We start from the raw sequence: 15,682 nt of genomic DNA on the forward strand, positions 1-15,682 counted from the left end.
AGACTGAAAATGATACTGATGCCTCTTTATGACCTTCAATAGTAAACAAGACCATCAGCAGCAACACAGACACCTTCTCTGTTGTCATCTTTAATGCCTGAAACCGCCCTGAGGGGGTAGGTGTCAGACCAGATGATGGACATCTCGCTCAGAAACAGCCTTTATTTGACTGTTTTCATGGAAAATAATCACATTGCCTGATAAAGTTGACTGTCAAAAGACAACAGGATGAGATTTTTCTTGAAAACACTACTTTTGCATGTATAGGACAAGAGATAAGAGGTATCACTTTGTCCACAAGGGGGCGCCAGAATCGATACAAAACAAAAGTTCCTCACAGCAGCTTTAAGTTGCACACTTACAGGTAGGAATAGGCTTTCTGCATTTTATTTTTAATAATTGAAAAGTGATAAACAAATATTGAATATTGAAACACAATATTAATATGGTTTTGTATTAAGGAATAAAAAATGTCGTATAAATGTTTATGGTTGCAGGTATCCTATTTGTTATCCTTAGCCATGACATAAGCAATAAAGCTGATGGAGTTACAGGACTGATATTATGCCCCTTCCACAAACCACAACACATTCAATTTACCTGTAAAACGTCAAAGATCCCTCAGGTGGGTCCAGTCCACAGCAGAACAGTTTATGAATTGCAGTCAGTTTGAAGCAAACACTCACAGATATAGAAGGTTCAATGACTCTTTTGTTTGTGTTCTTTATTTTCTGTAGCCCTTCCTCCTCTACTCTGATAATCAAGAACTCTGCAGGAGCCTCATTTATCATCAGAGCTGTCAATCATGATGTCACTTCCCCTTTTTTTCCCTTTAAGTAGGTGGTTATAATCACTTTCTCCAAAATCAACTCTTGGAGTGCTGGTTGGCTTAGCAATTTGGGTGCATGCCCCATGTGCAGGGGTTATGGTCCTCATTGCAGCAGTCACTGTTTTGAATCCCATCCGCAACCCCTCTCTGCAAGTCTTCCCCAAGTCTCTGCTCCTCAACTTTGTTGTCTCTCTGCAGCTGTCCTGTCCATGAAGGCAAAACACAGTTTTTCTAGTTTGACCTATGTTACTTCTTTCATAAAGGAGGAGCCGCGATTAATGACCTATACTGCAGCCAGTCAGCAGGGGGAGTTCTAAAAGCCTTGGCTTCACTTTTTCGGTGCTTTAGTGCTGTCCCTGTTTTTCTGCAGTAGTGTCTGGTGAACATGGTGGAGCTTTAATCAGCAAATTAACCAAATATTTGAGTCATGACTTTATGAGAGGTCATAAACAGAGACAGATAAAGTCAGTTAATATTTCACATTCACTCGATATGATTTCAGTTGTATGTTAAAGTTGCTCCACTGCTGTTGATGAGGACAGAAACATTGTTGCTACAAGCTCAACAAAGCAGCAAAGCAGTGCTCAACATGTTTGTGATGCCCCCGAGTGGCCAGAGATATTTACAGTAATGCAGTGTCCAATTTAACATATTGAAAACCAACAAACAAAAATCATGAGACCCTCAGAATGTTTACAGATAGTTTTAAATCCAGAAATAAAGAGACACCAATCTACAGAAAACACAGCAATAAAAACATAAAACTTCATTTTTCAGATTTAAACATCTTCAGAAGAAATGTTTTACTTATCTCTCTGAATATTTGGAATGAGAAAAACAGCTCCTCAAAGTGAGGCCAAAACTTGTAGAGCTCTCCCTGCTGACTGGCTGCAATATAGGTCACAAAGCCCCCTCCTCCATGTCAACATGTGGAACATAGGTCCAACTAAGAAAGCTAAGAACACATCATTTAACTATCTCTCAAACATGGTTTCTATCATTATACTGAGTTCTCATCATGCTGATTTATGTCCAAATAATCATTTTTGCAGATTAGGTTTAAGTAGTCTTTTGATGCTACAAAGAGCAGATGTGACACATGATTGACAGCTCTGTGGATTAATGAGGCTCTGGCAGTGTTCTGTACCTGGGTTATCAGAGTAGAGGAGGGACAGTGAGAGAAAACTTAACAAACACTTACACAAGAGTCATTGAATGTTGCCATAAGGGTCTGCTTTGAATCAACCCATGAATCTGTTCTGCTGTAGACTGTGGCAATCTTTGATGTTTCATTTGTAACTTCAATGTGTAATTAGGTTGCAGCTCCACCAGCAAGATCATGATTGGTACTTGCCTTGGCTCCAAAAATGTCACCAGCACAATATTTTTGCACCCAGGACTGAAGTATTTTGGCTTCACTTTTTCATCGTAGATGGAGACGTGTTGTCCATATTTAAAGGCAGGGTTTACAGCCAGTAGTACAATACATCAATTGTTACAATACATGCATGGTGTTACAGAATTGTTTAGAGCAGAGATTCCCAAAGTTTTTCAGCCTGTGACCCTAAGATAATGCTGCCAGAGACGGGTGACTACCACTTCCCCTCTGAGGTTAAACACTACACACTGCTGTGCACATGCACCCGTAGACCTTTTCAAAAACAGACATTATTGTTCAAACAATATAAAAGACCACACCAGCCAAACAGGAAGCAGATTTACAGTAATCTCATGTTTAGACTTCATCACAGAGAGCATGCATGTTTAAGGAGCAGATGCACAGGTGTGTCTGTGTGCATCAAAGTTTCATTCTGGTTTAAAGCCTGAGATTAATTTAGCTGGTCTGCAGAAACATTAGCCAACATACGTATGTGCACATACCGCTGTGTTTACTGTGCTGCTGTAAAGTGACCTGCTGAACCAGTGCTATCATTAATCTCATAAGCACATCAGAGTTATGTGGCAACAAAGAAATGCAGATGACACAGTTCTGTTTTATAACTTTAACCACTATTGTTCTATATATTATATATTATTTCATATCAAATATGCTATTTTAAATAAGGTAGAATATTCATGAGGCATCTTTTTCTTTGGTGTCTTCTTGCAACCCCTTTAACTAACATTAGATAAAACCAATGACAATGAGCCTACTGTCTCTGTGTCAGGAAAAGAAAAGCAACTGTTTACACAAGGAAGTTTTGCCAATCTTTAATTGTCTTGGCCAAACTTTAGTTACCCAGTGCGGTCAAGGTTTTTCTTTTTTTTTTTTTTTTTTCTTGGTCAAGGTTTTTCATTTGAGTCCATCTTCATAAACTAATGGTTTTGTCCTCTGTCACCTCGCCCTGCAGCCAGGTGTTCGGTTATCTCAACAAACAGAGGCAATAAAAGCAGATATGAGTGGGGTGAAAAGTTGAACCACACTCAGAGGCTTGTTAAGTTTAATTAGTTTATGGTGTCGATAGAAAGGGTGATGCAGAGTTATCTCTCTTTTAATTGACAATTATTTGAAAAAACAGTTTGTAACACTTCTAGGAAAGAAGGGGTGAGGGATCGGTTTATGCTGATGTTGGATCACTTCCAGAGAAGTTTATTGCTGTTAGATGTAGATATTTTCATGGAAGCAACTGAGATTGCATTATTACAGGAAGTTCACTGTAACCTTAGGTGTGACAATCTTTAAGCATGATGAAGAAATCTATAAGTTTACTTCTCTTCTCATGAACAGCTGTTTTAATGGATCTGCAGCACAAATATTAGGTTTACATTCAGCTCCCCTTTGATCTAAAAGTCCTCTGAGACTGCTGCTGACCTGCCAATAACCCTGATTTACGAACACAAATTAAGATAAGGAGAGGTTGTCAAAAAGTCAAACAGATGAACACTTTATGGCTGTTTGAAATCTTATCTCTGACAAGGAAGTGTGGTGTCATGAAAAAGAGAAAATGCTCTCCGGCACAATAACACAGCACAAACAAAAAAGGATATCAATTTGAGTACATTTATAGATAAATGAATAAATGGTTCATTTGTTGAAACATTTATTGACATTTTTAAAACAGTATAAACAACATATTCAAACAACTAAGGCCAACTTATCTTAGTCGTACTTTGAGTACCAGAGGAACTCTGTATAATCTTTGTATGACATGTCCTTAAAAACCACTCAATACAATAGAGTCTTGTTTTGTAAGAGCACTCAGGGTGCTATCTGTCCGTGCCCAGAGGGTCAAAATACAGAGTCCTGTGATGTGGGGAATGTGTGCTGGTCAGCAGGGAGGGTGTAGAAGTCGCTCTGAGGAACAGCCTGGACTGAACAGGTTGAGGTAAGCAGCACGGCAGCCAGCACGCAGCCTGCAGGGGGCTCCTCTGTAAGAGCTGGAGAGGACATGAAGATGAGAAGTTAACCCATTGTCCCTTATGTGACCTGTGGCAACTGTACAGAGTAATCACCTCTGATTAGATACCTCTTTGACCTGTTTACACCTGATGATCACTTCATAGATCCCATTTTCTTTTTTTACTTATTATTTTATCACTTTTTACATTCTGCTTATACTTGTTATTTTATTCCAATGCCTCTATATCAATGGATAACTCACATATTGAACATATTTATTACTTCCATCTTGATTCCTGTATCCCTTAATCTGTATTTTCTGTCTAAGAGAACCTGTGAAGCTTTACTTTCTCCCCTTGGAATTAATTAGGGTATTTCTGAATCAGATTTTTAGTAACTTAAACTTTTATATTTTACATCAGTCTCATTATATTTTGGAGTCTATTTGAGGTGTTTTTATTGTATCTCTCTTAGTTCTCGAATGTCTTGTTTTCATAGTTTCTAAACTGCCTTGTTGAATTTTTGTGTTTGGATTATTTTCCTCTTTGACCTGGTTCTTGTTATCTCTTCTTTGAAGCGATTTCAGTGCTCTTGTAGTTGAAATTTTCTGTATTAGAGTTGCCACACATTCCCTTTAAACTTAATGTATCATGAAAGTATTGATGCTGTGTCTCAAAAAAGCCATGTTTTTATTGGTGAATTATGGTGTTGTAGTTACCCCAAATAATCTATAAATAATAAAATGATAATACATGTATTTATAAAATGTGTTATGTTTTGATGTTTAATCAAATCATAAATGTGTTTATTGTATGTAAATGCTCTGTATCACAGAGATGGACACATACATGGAGCATTCAAACATAATATAACATATGTACATCAACAAAATAAAAGAAATACATGAAATGAGTGATGTTTAGTTACCTCATAATAAATCAGGGGATGAGTAGGTGACTGTATGTGATGGCTGCTGATCAGCTCGATGTCCTTCAGTGTTTCAGTTTTCCTCCATTTTGCTCGATGGTTCTGGAACCAAATCTAGAAAACAAAAACATCATAGATCCCGTTTGTTTATGGTGTTATACGAGAATTCAAAACACAAAGCACACAACAAAAGTACAGAAAGGGTTAGATAAAAAAATCACAACTAGACTATTTCAATGTTAACAAAGAAATAAGCGCCTATAGAACCTGAATATCAGCGTTCACATCTTAAAAAAGAAAGAGAGGTAGAGTAATACGAGATGTTGCTGTAGCATGTTATCAGCAACAATTACAACAGTTACAAAGTACATCTTCTAAAAACACATGATCTCTAAGTCTTCATTTTTTAAGAGTGACATATGAGGACCGATTTAATGACTATTTTCATGCCACAGGATGAATCTCTTACACTTGACAGAGAAATGAGTGAGGTATGACACAAAGGAAGAAGAAATACTCACAAAAATTCTGAATTTTATTCACTTTGATATATATACTATATGTAAGCTTACAGCTAACTCTGGTACAATGCATCAAATGGTTGTTCAATGTTCAGTATTGTACATGGCCCCTTTATAAATAAATCAAATTAAATTAAATCAAATATAATACATAAAAACACTTGTGACATTTTTCCTTTGTGAAAACCTTTCTACTTAGACGACCGACACGTTTTTTTTGAGTGTGCCTCAGTTTACTGGTGTTATGAGGTCATGTGTTGTATTTATAATTTTTCTGTGAACATACATTTTGTTCAATAGGTGGTAGTTTAGAATAAAATAAGTGTTTGAGGACATTTACTGCATTTGGAGTAACCCCAGTTTGATTTATTTACATCTCTTAAAATTACAAAAATAATATGCATCATTAAGTATGTTAGAAAGTAAACTCTGTGTGTTCCGTGATGATTTCCATGTGTCTCACCTGTATTCTTCCCTCGGTGAGGTTCAGGCGAGAGGCTAAATGTTCTCTGGTGTTCACATCAGGGTAGTGAGTCTGCTGGAAGAACTTCTCCAGCTCCTGAACCTGGAACGTCGTGAAAGTGACCCTCGTTTGCCTCTTTTTCCTCTGACCTGTAAACACATTATTGTCACTCACACCTTCCACATCAGATAAACAGACATCTAAACATGTCGCTGTTACAGTGCTTTACATGTAATACATGATGTACTCACTCATACAGGCTGTTGTGGCTTTTGGGGACTCTTCATGTAGTCTCATTTCTGGACTCTCTACTGGAAGTGAGAGAATGCTGCCATTAACAGGACTATTCTGTGAAATTTCATTAAACTAACACAACAGCAGAACTTTTCCAGGTGTTTTTAAAGGTTCATACCTGCACATGAGAGCTGGTTGGATATCCTGGTGTTCTCTTTGATAACAGACAAGGTGCGATGAACTCTCTTCTCCTTCCTGACACAGCTGGGCCTCCTCAGTATTTCTTCAATTGAGTGGGATAATCTTTTGCTTGGCTGAGATTCCTGCTCTTGGTCCATGCCAAACTCTGTCTCTTCTTTATTCCACATTTCAAGTAATTTTTCACCTAATATATCACCAGCCATCCCCTCTGTCCTCAGATATGTCCTTATTCAGCAGTGTCCTGGGTTTATAAAGTATCCTTAACTCCTCTTCTGCTTCTCTCTGGAGTATTCCTCTGATGACTTCTTCTCCTCTGTGCTATCTTTTTTTGTGCTCAACCCTCTGCTAGCTAAGATCAACCTGTGTTTGACCTGCATCACATGATCCTCCATAGGGAGGAGCAATTATCAGTATGTAACCGCTTCACACTTCTTGGAAAAATCTCTAATCTTCATCCCTTGAAGTCAACATCTCTTCTTAAGTTTGTGCTCACTGTAAATATGTAAACTTATTCTCCTGATATTATCATGTGCTCTTATCACTCCTTCACAGACTATGTAATAGAGTTGAGTTGTTGAATGTGTTCTGAGATTTTATTGTTTTATATAAAAACAAACTCTTGCAATGTCCGCGCTCCAGCCAAATCTCGGTTCTGTAGTTTGATTAACACCAAGATAGTATTCAACCATAAAACTTTAATTTTCTTGCTACTCTTTCTTATCTCCACTTTTTATTGGAAGGATAACCTTTATCACATTGGCCTCTGAATAACCCTTACACTGCAGTTCACCTTTCACAAACTCAGAGAACACAGCTATACTTCACACAGCACAAAGGAGAGAGGATCGAGGAGAGAGGAGGGAAATCTGAGGAGCAATGAGCGAGAATACATAAGAGTAGCCTTCACGATAGTCTTTTAAGTGACAGACACACACCTTTATTACTCCCTGATTAGACCCTGCAGTGGATCAGACTTCACTGAACCTTCAAATCACTAGAGTTTAATAGCAGAGAAAAGATTGACCTTAAAGCAGACACCAGGGGGTGCCTTGAAACAGATAATAAACAAACGTTGATTTATAAACAGTTGGTGTGTGATTAATGGAATTTTAAAAAGTGAGATTTAACCAAAACATTTGGAGCATAACTTTCATAAATCTAATAGACAGATCAGTGCTAAGGTTAATATCTGAAGCACACTGTTTTATTGATTTTTCAAACCAAACCTCACTGACTTTCAAAGCAAACAGAGACGGTTCAAGTGTCTTCATTATCTGTACATAGAATGTCAATATAAAGAAAAGACTGTAATATTTGAACATATACGCTAAGGTTAATATCTAAATATTTTTCTGATTAACCAACAAAAAACGTCTGTGTAATATCATTGATATAACAGAAATGTTGTCTTTTTGATCAGTCATATCTCCTGTTAAATTGTGTTATAAATAAAATAAAAGTTTGAAGGAGTAGGAGTCTGTCTAGAATAAAATAGACTAGAATGCCTTTATTGTCATTGCATGACTAGAAAACAATGAAATTAGGAGCGCTGTTCCGTTGATGCATACATACAAATATACATACAAACAGCAGTAGCAGCAACTATTATTTTACTTAAAAAAATAATTGGTATTTACAATTATTTTGTATTAACAGTTTTATTGCTGTGAGTATTGCACTGGGGTGGGGGGGCAGGATATTTAATGCAAATTGATTTATTGCACGTGAGGAGATGTGTAGTCAGTGTGTTTTATGGTTAGTGTCTATTAGAAACACTTTGTACAGTTATCATCACTTCAAAATTTTACATCAGGCTGATCATAAATAAGTGTCCAGATTTGAAAAGTGTTGCATAATTTCTGTTTTCCTATAAACTTAGTCGTAGTTAATCATTTCCAGTGTTCCTAGACATCATAAAAGTATAAATAGAGGTTCTAGACTTGAGGGAAGTGTTTCCGCACATAGCCATCCTCTATGCTGAGGAAGGCTATGTGCCAAACCGCGTCCGTAGCTGTACTGGTCTGTTACTGGTCTGAGTTATTGCCTGGATTAATTCGTTGAAAAGGACCTTGAGTGTGCTGACTTTTGTGTTTAGTGTTGCTGTGTAGGTGTGCACCTTCACAGTGTTAGTGTGCTCCATTTTTGCCTTCTTTATAAAATAAAGTTCACCATTAGCTTATCGGTGAATACAATTAAAAATAACTGATGAATTATATAATAATGACATTTTTTTTTTAGGATTCTACCAACACACAAAACAGGCTGCAGATGTTTCTTCATGTGCAGGTGTTTGAAAGATAACAGAATATAGAGAAAAATGAACAGTCACTATGAATATTTCATTAGAGTTATTACTGTGCACATGTGTGCAGACACAAACAGCTGTTAAAGACTGACAGCTGATCCAGCAGCTGATCCTTATATGTGCAGTACATGCACATATAAGGTTTAGTTTGTCTCCATCTGGTGGTGATTGCTTGGCAGGGCATTCAAATTCGTCTTTGCTGATGCATCATAGGAGCTTCACAGATGGGAGGGGTGAGCAAGCATTTCACTGTACAGTCTGACTGCTCGACATCCCTAAGTACTATTTCTACCCACTTACCTTTTAAGATGATTTTATTGATATAAAAACGATTCATTTATTAAGTTAAAAAATAAAGGTTACGTCAGATGAGGTGAACGGGACTTCTACAGGAATACTGATGTTGACATTTCTGTCCTTATTCAGTTCTCCATCTCAGAGCTTTGGCATTGATTCACCTTTAAACATAAATGAGTCAAATGTCTCAGCTTTGAACATTGCTGTTATCATGTCTACCTCTTCTGGTTTGAGTGACTGTGTAGAGATCAGCAGCTTAGAGATGCTCTTACCAGCTCTGCTCTCTTTGTCTGGATAGCAGGACAGAATGTTGCTCTACTTTTCCCTCTCAGAGATGGTTGGGGTCCAGTAGCTCCTCAGGCTGCTCTCACATCTGTGCCCGCTAACTGTCGTTATTTCCCCACTCTCAAGACCAGCCTACATTTTTACCACAGTGTCAACAGGCAGAGCGGGAATGTGCTGCACTCCTTTATGCTGATTAATTGGATATGAAGTGTGTGATCAGATTGTCACTGATTAGGAAATGCAATTTTTTATCTTGTGCACATATTTTATTGACCTGTATAAATGCAGCAGTGGTAATGATTCCATCAGCGGCCATTATTTGTGACAGATTTTTTTTTTTTTAATGTTTATAAATTGTTAATCATGTATTTTTATGAGCATTGCACTGAGACAGTCTATTGTATATGTGACATGAGCGCCCTCTGCTGGGCAGTATTGAAGATGCATCCCATGTTGTGTTTGTATGAAGTTAACTTACACCTGTTTTTCCTATGAGAGCTATTTATCAATGTGCTGTGTTTCAGAGGACCTCTGTAATGAATATGAAACACTTATGTGATGATATGGATTTATTGTAGAGTAATATCTGCTCATATTGTGATGCTCTGCTCTCTAGAAGATAACTTCTTCATTTTTCTTTAGCTCATTACTAAAAAGGTGGATGTGACACACCTACATGCTTCTGTTATCAATATAAACAGCATGTTGGAGCCAAAAATAAAAGTGTTATGCCTGGTTCATCACACACGGCAAGAGAGAACACAGAACCGCTTCCCAAATCACTTTTCATATTTATGATGCCCAAATCTTATGATTTTAGTTTCAACAGACAGGAAGAGGAATAACCAAACACACGAAGCTTCAGTAAAAAATGACCAAACACTAATTCTGTGATTAACTAAGTGGTTAGTAGGCTCACACAGAAGAAGGTTCTGTTTGTAGTGACTGGATTTGTTTATTTACCGGACTAAAGAAGAGAGCTTGTGAAATGTAGATGACTCAGCCGTTCCCTGGAACACACACGTTCATTGGCATAGCGGTGACTGAATGACACAAACCTGGTTTTGAGTGACCAGTCTTCTCATCATTTTGGCCTGCTGCCTTCTCTGCAGGAAAGACAATACTGATTCCAGAACACAGGCAGCTAAACAGACATTGACATATGAGAAGTACTAAACAGACTAAAAAGTTAAGAAGCCAGGTCAACCCAGACTACAATACCTGCAAACTAGTGCTGACAAATAAATAAAAATAAACTATTTCAACATAACAAGATTATTACTCACCGAAAAAGAAGGATCGTATAGCATATTTACATAAGATCATTAACAACACAAACACATAAGAGGTAAAGTTCAGTAACTGGCTTAACTAAAAGGAGTCAAGCCTCTATGTTTGCATCATCTTGCATATACTGTTTACTTTTATTAAAATCATTGTTGTACATTTGTCAAAAAAGGGAATTACTGAGTTTAAACCAAGGTGTGTACCAGGACGTTAACATGTGTAACTGTGCTGGGTGTTTCAATATGGAGCCTGAATGAGGTTGACTCTCTTCTGGTGACAGCCACAGAAGGCCACATCTAAGGGACTGCAGTTTTTCATGTCTGTTTGCAGTTTTGTTTGTGTTTTCTTCTTCTCTCTTCCTCAGACATGGCAAGTTGGCCTCTTCAGGCTAACTTCTAAAAATACTGGAACCAATTATTCCTTTATTTACAATCAAAAACATGTCTGTAATTAATTATTTGCCAATTGAATGCTCTTTACTTTCAAATCAAACACCCTGTGTTATAAAGTAAAATTTCTGCTGCCATAAGTACTTTTCTCTGATCTAATTGAGGTAATCCCCATGACTTCATCAGGATCCTTTTCTTAGAAAACAAAAAAAAAGAAGAAAAGAATCCTTCAGTGCCAGGCTGAGTCGTACTCATGCTGAGTGAGCTAACAGTCACGTGTAAAAACAGCGGAGTGCACCTTTCATGTACCAACGTCACACACATTTTAACAAGTGAACCTTTCATGAGTGTATTTTCCACATGTTAAATCACAATATCAACACGACTGCAAAAAACAGACAGGTTCTAAATCCATGCACAAAATACAGACTTAATACTTCAAGTTAATATTTTTAAATAGTTCTTCAGCAGCAGTATTTTTCATATCAAAGAAAATAGGAACATTTAATGTTTGTGACTTTATGAGACCCAATGCATGGACAGTGTATGTGTTCGTGCTATAACTTAAGATATGATGCAGCAGATTTTCACTCACTGTGCGGTCTGATACAAGAGAAACAGTGTACCAGTACTAATAATGCTTCCTGTGAGTGTGACACCGACGACTAAGCTCACTGCGATTATTTAAAGCTCCTAAAGTTGAACAACAGTCAGGGAGCTGAAAGATTTTGGCTTGTATTTACTTTAAATGACCATTTATGAGGTTGTCTCTGCTTGGGACTTGAAACAAATTACAGTAAGCACAAAAACTTAATTGTTCTGTTATTTGGCTGAACTCGGTGTTCCACTTTATACAGTATTACATCTACTGTATCCTTTTTCAGTGCAGAGTTAAACCTGTTTTGTTTCACTGATCTCAGGAAAGTCCACAAGAGGGAAGACCACTTCAGATGTGAAATACCCAGTGAAAGAATCCAGATGTCCAGGTTGATCAATGGGAAAAAATACTACACCCCAAAATCTTTCTGAAGTAGTGCATAGACGATCCCTTCTAGTTTGCATTCACAGCAGAATGTTTTCATGTCTCATCGAAAGCAACTTAAAAATACGACTGATTATACAATACACTCCTATAAATGTCTCAACTGTGAATTCTGCAAAAATTGACTGGTCAAAAACAAAATTCAAAGAGTCTTTTTTTAGCAATATTTTTTGCAAAAATCATGCACCTCCTGCAACATTAAGATGCAGAAACTAGACAACGCATTCGTCACTTCTAGGTTGGATTAATGCAATTCCCCTTTAAAAGACTGCCAAATACTGTAAGTCTCTAAACTCTCTTCAGCTGGTCCAAAACACTGAAGCTCTGAATACTGACAACGACCTCTCTTCTCCATCCTCTTTCCTCTGAGCAGCAATAAGAACATTGGGATGCTCAAATAAAAGTTCATAGCCGTTTTCACTGTCCTTTCTCTTTTTTAGACACCACAGTGGCAACATACTCTGAGGCTGCTCTGGACCCTGACTTTTGCTGCACCCATATTGATGTTTATTAGTCAACTTGAGGTTATGCTCTGTAAAAGTTGCTATACCAAATAAACTTTATTTACTTGTTAAACTTAATATTGAGCAATTGGTAGCTCAGCTCACAATCCTGTACGAGGAGTTGCCAAAACAGTTTCTGTCTACATCAAGATTTCCACTCAGTTTCTTCCAAGGACTTCTTTTATGACTCTCCTGTTGTCTTAAAACGACCCTGTCCAGTTGTGTGTATGCGAGTGTGTTGGGAGCGAAGTGAATGGAAACAGTTTTCCTTTCATGAGAAACATCAAACTTTGGCATTATATTCTGTTCTATTTTTACAGCCATACGTACATCGGGGAAGAAGTTGATAACTCAATTCTCTTAGTCAATCAGAAACTGGCATCAGATCAAGCTGGAGACACTGAGTTATTTTCAGATTGTTTTGTTGATTTTCAGAGTTTTCAAAGTGTTCTTTGCCACATGGCTGCAGTGTAAGATGTCAACATTGAAAGCCATTGCTATTTTCTTCTAGAGATTGTGTGGTGTATCAGGGTAGACCTGTATCAGCTTGATTTTGTGTGGTGATCACCATTATTGATGAGCACCTTGTGGGTGTAGTTTTCATGTATGGTGTGGGGTCGATTGCTGTGTGTGGGCTCGTATGCAGTGCAGTGTGACGGGTTGATGAGATGCTGACCACCCACTTCTCAGTGGATGATCAGCATCTCGGCCGTAGTACAACTATCTTTCTTCCTATCATTTCCTCAATTTTTGGCATGTTGTGAATAAATGACATGGCCCACTCTGACTGTTACAGCTTCTTTGTTAAAGACCCTGTGCTGTATTTCTCTATTCATGTTACATCATGTACAGAGGGGAGGGGTGTGAGCCTGCTTTGGTGTGTTAAATTATATGCCGTGGCTTGGTTGGTGTTTGGCGAGCTGCTTGTTCCTGAGAAACAGCTGACTGGAAGAGCTCCAAAGAAGGACTACACCTGACACTGACATTATAACAGGTCAGCCGCATCCCCTGAGCAGCCCAGCTGCACAATAATCCTGCCATGTTAGTTGGCTTGGCCACATGCATTAGAGAAAACTGAGTGCTCCTGGCCACAAACATTTAACCTCCCTCCCCCATCTTCGTGTATTTAAGCTCCCTAATCTTAACCCTGGTGTTTTAGTGTTGCCTATTTTAAAGTAATCACTTACCTTTTTCAATAAACCTGAGAGGACTCTTTTAACAGACAGTTATTGTCGCTTATACTTTCACTTGCTGTTGTCACAAATGGCGTTGCCGGCAGGATTAACCTAAATTGAAACCAGTGGTAGGCAACACAAACATGACTGACCCAAATGAGCCTCAACCTGGCCCGAGTAGAGAGAACTCACCTTTTAGTACAATGCCGAAGGTGCATTTCAACCAGAAGTTCAAGGAACTTTTAGCCCCGGGAACTATTCTTCAAGTAACTAAACGGTTCCTATGCCCCCATACTTTACCTCAAGAACTGTTAATTTGGCAAACTGTCCCCCTAAGTCTTCTAAGAAATGTTTTCCAATTCTCTCACAGTGCAAGAGCCAAAAACTAATTAAAAGAGAAAAGAAAATGTCCTTCCATGTTTGCTGGATTTTAAGTAGCCTTCTGGTCACGTGCTAAATTTAGACCTTAAATGACACCACCTTCAAATCCAACATGTGCAACACATTATTCTGCAAAGGCTTCCCTGTCTTCAGTGATTGATTACACACTGCCCCTCACCCAATTTGATTATGGACTTCTGTCTCTGTGGCTTACTGGGATCATGTGCTGCTGTGTTACAGTGTAACGTAGAAACTCAGATGTGAGATCAATAACAGGTTGAGGTTCAAATCAGGTAACAAGCTAAAATAAAGACCTGCGAGGGACAAACACTCACAAATTACGTTTGCTCAGAGCTTTGATTAACAAGATTTAATGAGCACATGACAGCAAGACCTTAGCTGCATATTACTCAACCACTGAGGCTGAAATACATTTATTATGATGGCTTTCATGTAACACACACATGAAACATTATATAATACTGTGATTTTATCTCAATTCAGCTTTCAATGAGAGTAATTTTAAATAATGCCATCCCTACCTGACATGTGATTGATCCTGGATACAGTATACTGCACAGAATCACGTGGACGCAGAGCAGCAGACCCCATGATGTCCCTGCTCTGCTTCTCTCCACGCTTTGTGAGTTTCATGTGAGCTTAATTTCCTACAACTCTTCTGTTTGGATTGTATTCTCAAGATCCCTCTACTAAAGCGTGAACACTTCAGACCAAAGCTCTCTCCAAAAGGCTTGAACTGGTTTGTGAATCCTGCTCGGACTTTCTTCAAAAATAAGTTGTAAAACATTCACCTTCTGTACAGTGTGTGCCGATAGAGAAATTAACTATTCAGACCAAAACTTTTTTTTTAACCAGGCTATAAACATGTCTATATTTGCTGTAAAGATCTGCTTGGTTGAATTGGAGTGTATGAGGTTTGTGGTTTCCGGTGTTTCTGCAGCCAGCCTCAAGTGGACGCTCGAACACTTGAACACTTCCACATTGGCTTCATATTTTGAGACTGGAGGTTGGCACTAGGTCATGCCTAATAGTCACTCTGAAGTCTATATGGGCAACAAAGGTCTCTGGCCCATCATAAAAAACAACTGATTTAGTTAGTTAACTTATCATTTTCTCTACAACCAGTCCCTGCACAAGAAGAGAGTGATTGGCAGGCATTTGATTTTTAAGGGTGGGCCCAAACTACTTAGGTCATTTTTTTCTTGACTTTTTCAGACAAGTAAGGATACAAAATAGAAAAGTTCAATATGCACTATAAGAAAAACACAACAGTGAAATACACTTTTATGCTTATTTTATTTAAGTCGCTCAACTCTGAAGACCCAGTCAGTTAATATAGCAAGACAATGAGCGCTATCTTACACCCTGCAGATCATCCACTCTGACTGTTATGAATACAGGCAAAAGAGACACACCCCTGAACACATAATAACACACTTCTTCTTTACAATCCTAAAATGTATTGTAGCACCAACCACCAGG

At 38.1% G+C, this 15,682-nt stretch overlaps 1 protein-coding gene across 1 annotated transcript; it reads right to left on the reverse strand.

The window, feature by feature from the left end:
* Nucleotides 1-3,857: 3,857 nt before the first annotated feature.
* On the reverse strand, nt 3,858-9,420 carry LOC117813952 (retina and anterior neural fold homeobox protein 2). Its single transcript, XM_034685031.1, has 6 exons — nt 9,390-9,420; nt 6,493-7,381; nt 6,332-6,391; nt 6,081-6,229; nt 5,097-5,210; nt 3,858-4,207 (listed from the first exon to the last, which is right to left on the reverse strand). The coding sequence occupies exons 2-6, from the start codon at nt 6,716-6,718 to the stop codon at nt 4,037-4,039; spliced, it is 720 nt and encodes a 239-aa protein (XP_034540922.1). The 5' UTR covers nt 6,719-7,381; nt 9,390-9,420; the 3' UTR covers nt 3,858-4,036.
* Nucleotides 9,421-15,682: the final 6,262 nt, after the last annotated feature.

The sequence above is a fragment of the Notolabrus celidotus genome, chromosome 6 (genome assembly GCF_009762535.1).
Source record: "Notolabrus celidotus isolate fNotCel1 chromosome 6, fNotCel1.pri, whole genome shotgun sequence".
NCBI classification, from domain to species: Eukaryota; Metazoa; Chordata; class Actinopteri; order Labriformes; family Labridae; genus Notolabrus; species Notolabrus celidotus.

Coding starts and splice junctions, on each gene's coding strand:
- LOC117813952 (XM_034685031.1), bottom strand. CDS start 6,718: ATGGCTGGTGATATATTAGGTGAAAAATTACTTGAAATGTGGAATAAA. Junction 6,392..6,492: donor CAACCAGCTCTCATGTGCAG/GTATGAACCTTT, acceptor TCTCACTTCCAG/TAGAGAGTCCAGAAATGAGA. Junction 5,211..6,080: donor TCACCGAGGGAAGAATACAG/GTGAGACACATG, acceptor TTTGTTTTCTAG/ATTTGGTTCCAGAACCATCG.